The sequence below is a fragment of the Limanda limanda genome, chromosome 14 (genome assembly GCF_963576545.1).
Source record: "Limanda limanda chromosome 14, fLimLim1.1, whole genome shotgun sequence".
NCBI lineage: Eukaryota > Metazoa > Chordata > Actinopteri > Pleuronectiformes > Pleuronectidae > Limanda > Limanda limanda.
The window spans coordinates 9,480,146-9,486,145 of NC_083649.1; the positions used below are offsets into that span (position 1 = coordinate 9,480,146).

Sequence of the window (6,000 nt, forward strand, 5' to 3'; positions counted from 1 at the left end):
GCAGTCTTTTCATGAGCCTTCGTGGCATCAAGCCTGTGTTATCACCAGTATGCTGTGTTTCTCTCTCTTGTCCTACTGTTGTTTCTATTTCCCCCCCCCCTATCTCTGTCTCTCTCTCACTCATTCTGTTTTCCCTTTGGTGTCTGCCTCTACTCCGACACACATGCATTTCAATGTGACCTCCCCGTGGCCTCCAGGCAGTCAGTTTGATGGGAACGCATCCTGCAGCGTGCTTTTAGAGGCAGAGGCACCCCAGGCCACCTCGGTAATGGAGGTGTTCGGAAACCTTTTGGGGGGCTCGGAAGCTAATGGGAGGGGGTCCTCTCCAAAATGACCTTGTTTCCATCTTTAAAATGTAACAATTTTGACATGTGAAGCAGCAAAATTGAACATAAGAATACTGAAGCAGCTGTAGTTTTCCAATTCCATTAGATTTCTGTCTCCTACTGAAGGACAGGCGGATTAAGCAGATTATGGACCTTTAATCAATCTGAGCAGATCTCCATACTTCAGTATTCAGCAAAAGTTTTTTATTACAGTACATTACGTGCTTTAAGAGACAGAACAATAATGATAATATCTCTAAATGTATTCTGTGGAAGGAGAACATCACTTTCATTCATTGCCTGGCTCCTTGGCAAGAGTGTTTTTTGTTAATCAACATCTATCCATGGAACGTCGCCAAAATAAAAATCACATCAGTCAAATCTCAGTAATATTATGGCCGATATTACTGTTCAGACAGGCTGTCTATCAATACACAGGCACTCATCTGACCACAGCGTCCTGTTGAAACCAACACAGCCGGCCGACTGCTCACACTGTGACGTGTTGGATTGCAGCCGACAGCCCTGTGACCTCCCTCCACCCCAACACCAAACACCTCCGTGTGACTGACAGCTCCCATCGGTGTGTGTAATGCTGCCTGGGAACACATGCATCCATGCACTCCCGTGCGAAAGAAAAAAGCAGATACACACATCTCTTTCAGTAAAACACAGAGGAATTGGATGTGGACACGCATGCTAAATGTAACTCTCAAACTCCATTTACAGTCAGAGAGTGAAGTGATAAGTCTCCGCCAACAAAGAGGCTATCGCGTTGGTTTCTTAGCAGGAATCTGAAAAACCAGTAGACGGGTTAACACGAAACTTGTTGCACGAGGCATGTTTCAACAATTCGGGGGTTATTATTTGGGAATCTTGACAAAAAAGTTCATACATATTTAGCGGACTGTTATTTATGAGCAGTGTATCTCACAGAATTGAATCAATCTGGATGACAGTTGCACAGACGAGAGAAAGTGAAAGAGTTCTTCCATGTGATGAAGTTACATTGAATGCCACTCTGCAACTGAAACTAGGAGGTCTGACTGTCTTCCTGGATGGTAAAAACGTTATGGGCGACACGATAGTGCAAAAGGGGGAAAGGGAGAGATCAAGCAAGGATGATCTCTCCTAGTGTTTTTGAATTTAGCAAAAACACTATCTTAGAGATATCTTATGTTGTGTATGTATTGAGTCTAGACAATGTTTGTTTTATTATGAAACTGTGGCCGTTACAGTCCAGATCATTGATGAGAAACGCTGGGAGAGTGTGTAAAAGTTTTTGCAGATCAAAATAAAAACCTAAATGTGGTCTCAAAGGAGTGAAGGCTTTATCAGAGGCTGTATAGTAACAAATGTGGTTAAACACCTGTAACCACCAGCTGTGAAATGTGATGTGATCTCAGCTGTAAGGCTTCAAGTTTCAGCAATAAAGCAAATGAGCTTGTTGGTCTCATCCCATTTTTACTTCTGTAAAAGCAATAGTTACGCTCAGTACTTGATGTTTTCTCACTCTTACGACTCCTAATTTTATGATCTTCCATTACATTAAGTCTCTTTGCCAGGCTTAATGTTTAACATTCTGCTTTACAGTGTTCAAAGTTGCCAGCAGTGCACATTTTGGATACAGTTTATACCTCAGGTTAAAACCGATTTTCCTCTTGCATTCTTACAATAATGGAGTCACATGCTTGGAGGAATACTGATAATTTCTGATTATGTCATAACAGTTTTGCTTTATAAAGGAAAACACATGCACATGAATGTGGGAGTGAAGATGAATGATGCCTTGCTATGCATTAAATGTAATGCATTGATTAGAAGATAGCCGAACAAAAGAGGGTGTCCCTGAAGCAACGTTTCAGACCTTGTGTTTTTTTTTGTCTTTTGTCTTTTGACAGTTACAGTTACAATTATTATTTCGTTTTCACGAAAGCATGTTACATCTTAGCTAGATTTTCCAGTGAGGTTAACCATGGGAGACATCAAGCATGACCTGTTCTATAGACTTTGTTAAAAGGCAGTGACTAGGTCTTTCTATTTATTTATTTTTTTCTGAGCTTTCTAGGAACTTGCCTCTATAGATGTTTCCAAATGTAGTTTTAGGTTGTTTTCCTCTTCAAGAACCAAACAGTTTCACCAGATGCCATTGAAATAACATCAACTTAACAAAAGACACCATCTGCAGTGTGTGTGTGAAATGTTACTGCTCGGCTGTTTTCCTTCTGCTTGGTGTCCCGATAAACAAATGTGTCTCTCGCAGTGAACACATTACAAACACAACACATCCACCAAACAGCGAGAGCGTACTTTACACAACTTCCTCCTCTTAGAAATCCCCTCCGTCAAGAAACAAATCAGCCGCAAAATCTGCAGTTAAAGGGGCAACAAGACGGAAAGCTGAAGACAGCTGCTCTCTGACTGACGTCTCCCAAACGATGTGAGTGGATCCCGGCCTGCCAACAAGGGCTCTCCTTACACAGTGGGACTTTGTGCAGAGCAGGCACTAAGGGACGCCCCACCAGTGCTGGCACATCAATAAACTGACCGTATCGCGGCCCCAATGCCAGAGGTTACGCTTCTTCAAAATCAGTATTCCAGGAAAAATGACTTGTTGATTTTTTCCCTGCTCCTGGTTTTTTTCCAAATCCAGTTTTGCTTTGCTGATCGGACAAACACCTGAGGTCACGCCCAGGGGCAGGTGCAGTGACGGCAGGGAGAGAGAAGAGTCAGGTGGTGAAGGAAGAGGAGGAGAAGGGATTAATAAGACGAGGTGGAGGAAAAGATGACCAGGGTACAAAAGAAGATTTTTCTGCATCTATAGCCCGGCACAGCAATCTCTCCCTGTCTCTGACCTTGAGCGCTTTCCTCAGGACAACCATAACTTACGCCAACTCAACACAGCGAGAGACAGACACAGAGAGAGTGAGAGAGAGAGAGAGAGAGAGAGAGTGGGCGAGCGGGCACGGCGCTGACCCAAGCACATCTCCTGAGGAAATCACCCCCGTGCACCCAGAGGCGGTTTACGCTGCCAAACGCATTAACTTCCAACCTTTTTTTTTGTCCAACACAGCAGGCAATCAAGCAAGAAAGAAAGCAAGCCCTGGCATTGTTTGTCTGATGAGTCCGTATGCTGCACTTCTCTCCACTCTGTCGTTTCCTTCTCTACGACTCATTCATTCCCAACGTGGGAGGATTTAGTTTTTGTTTTCCTCAATTACTAATTAAAAAAGACCAGGCAGCGATTCTGCTGGAGCAGTGCTTTCAGAAGCAGATCTAGCTGAAAACGGGAGCAAGGTGAAGGGAGGATAGAAAAGTGGGGCAGAAGACAAAGGGTTAGAGGAGTAAAAAAAAAGATCACTACATGGAAAACATCTCACTTAGTTGCTCAGATGTTTGTGTGTTTTTTTTTTTAGGGAGTGATTTTAAAAGCGAACCTGTAACTCAAAAAAGAGGAGTAATACGTAATGCTCTGAGTAAATAAGTAAATAGATAAATTAAAAGCTGATGTGTTTTTAAAAACTGCACTGGGAGGAATATGGATGTTATTTTCAACTTTGTACTTTCAGCTTGGAAGGAAAACAGCGTGTCTTCCTCTTAAAACTGCAGAGTGGGATTTCTTCTGCAGAATTAATGACGCCCTTTAGTTGGAAAATTAACAAGCCGTCCTTATCAGGCATCTCAGAATGAGCTGGCTCCTTCAAACTATGATGGAGGATTTTTCTCTAAGATGCTCGGTGAGTCATCTGAGTTTAGCGCTTTCAGATTGAATCAGCGCGAGCGGAGTTGAGGAGAAGACCTCCTCAGCTCCCCCCAAATGTGGTGAGACAAACGGAGAAGCTGCCGAGGGAGGAGAGTCGTGTCCCTGAGAGCCGAGCTCGGATCAGTGAGCAAACTAGATTTTCCTTTTAGCAACTTTCAAGAGTGAGATGATGTGGACAGAGATTTGTGAGTGTTCCTCCGTGGTCCACACCTTTCTGCAGGCTCAAATCAAAGGCTGTGGGAAAGGCCCTTTGCAAGAGTGAGTCTCTGCTTGCACGGATTTAACAGACGGTGTGCAATCACAAATAAAATCAAATGATCGACACAGAGCGAGCAAAAAAAACATCCAAATGGCTGTGATGGCTGATTGGAATAACCAGTGTGAAACAGAAGCCCACGTGGAGTTGATTTGATGAGGTGGAAATCAAGGGGAACACATCAGGAACCTTTGCAGACCCGATTCAAACTCTCCTTGTGTCGCTTACCAGAAGTTGACCAGGAACGGATGCTCCAGGTTCTTCATGATCTGCAGCTCCTTCAGGACGTTCCTCACTTCGTTCCGCTCCACACACTTCAGCTTGTTCATGTACTTCATGGCGTACATCTTCTTAGTGTCCTTCTTCTGCACGATACAGACCTAATGAGATCACATGAGGATTAATACTTAATCCCTGCCGGAATCAGTCTGATTATGATGAATGTCGTTTGTGCGTGATGACACTGTATAATATTTTCTTATTTAAGCCCAAATTGTCAGATGCAGATCATGTCCTCCCTTATCATCCGCTACTTTATTTATTTTTAAAAAGCAACATTCTGATATTCTCTTTGGAAAATAGAAACCAAGTCCAGTTTCACAATATGTGTCGGCCCACAAGTGCTTTCTCCATCACTCAGCCGTGTTTGTCTGCAGCTGTATTGCATGTGACACATGGACACTCCCACGAGGTGTTTGTAACATCATTGCCAGACCTGGAAATGTCCATCTAACAAGACAGGCAGGAAACCTCAGGGTTCTTCTTTTATCTCCACAATCACAGTTGGAATCCTCTCCTAACACCTTCAACTTTTCACACCGGTATGTTTTTGCAATTTTAGAGATGGGGAACATTATGTTAGCCTTCATTAGAATTAGTAACTTGTCAGCAGGGAACGGAGAATTTTTTTGCAAAATTGCAAGATAAGAACGGCTTCAAACGGCACTCGGGGCCCCGCTTGCGTCAGTGGAAATAAATAGCACGGTGCTGCTTGATGTGTGTGGTGCGGGATGCAGAATATAACACCTGGTGCAATCTGTCATTGTGCGTTTACATCACACTGGGGCGAGATTGCCTCCTTTTTGACAACGTGTCTGAGAATAGTCAGTATTTCCAATATGCGCCAGTGTAATTCCCCATATTTATTTGTGGTCGTGCTCGTCTGTGCTACAAGCGTCAATAAGCCAGTGATTACTGCTATCGGAGAGAGTGATCTGTGGCCCAGCTGGCACAGTTAATCAGCCAGAGCCTGATCACATCACTCCTCCCTTAGAACAGCTTGCCATCTACTGTGATTAGACTGCTTATCTGCTGCTGGACAGTGGTGTTGCCATGTGGGTGTGTGTATTGTCTGTGTGCACATGCGTGTGAGTGTGCGTGCGTGTCGCTATATGTGCTTACATGTACTGTAATTGCTGATGTGGATTGCTCTTCACCATATAGATTAACAGCGAGAGGAAACATGTCTGCTATCATCTCGGATGTGTTTCCACAGAGCAAATTAAACCTGAAGGCTTTACAAGACCGTATAGATATTGTACTGAGAGACTGGGGACATGGCATAATATGTGTAGTATTATATGTGTAGTAACTAGGGCTGGGCAACGATTAAAAGTTTTAATCGCGATTAATCCCATGATTTCCCTGATTAATCA

At 43.5% G+C, this 6,000-nt stretch overlaps 1 protein-coding gene across 1 annotated transcript in view; it reads right to left on the minus strand.

Annotated features, from left to right (window-relative positions):
* Positions 1 to 6,000, minus strand: part of stk32a (serine/threonine kinase 32A) — a 52,377-nt gene that overhangs the window by 40,064 nt on the left and 6,313 nt on the right. Inside the window, exon 3 of the mRNA XM_061086316.1 lies at positions 4,574 to 4,725. Coding sequence (XP_060942299.1) covers positions 4,574 to 4,725 — 152 coding nt within the window. The remainder of the gene's footprint in view (positions 1 to 4,573; positions 4,726 to 6,000) is intronic.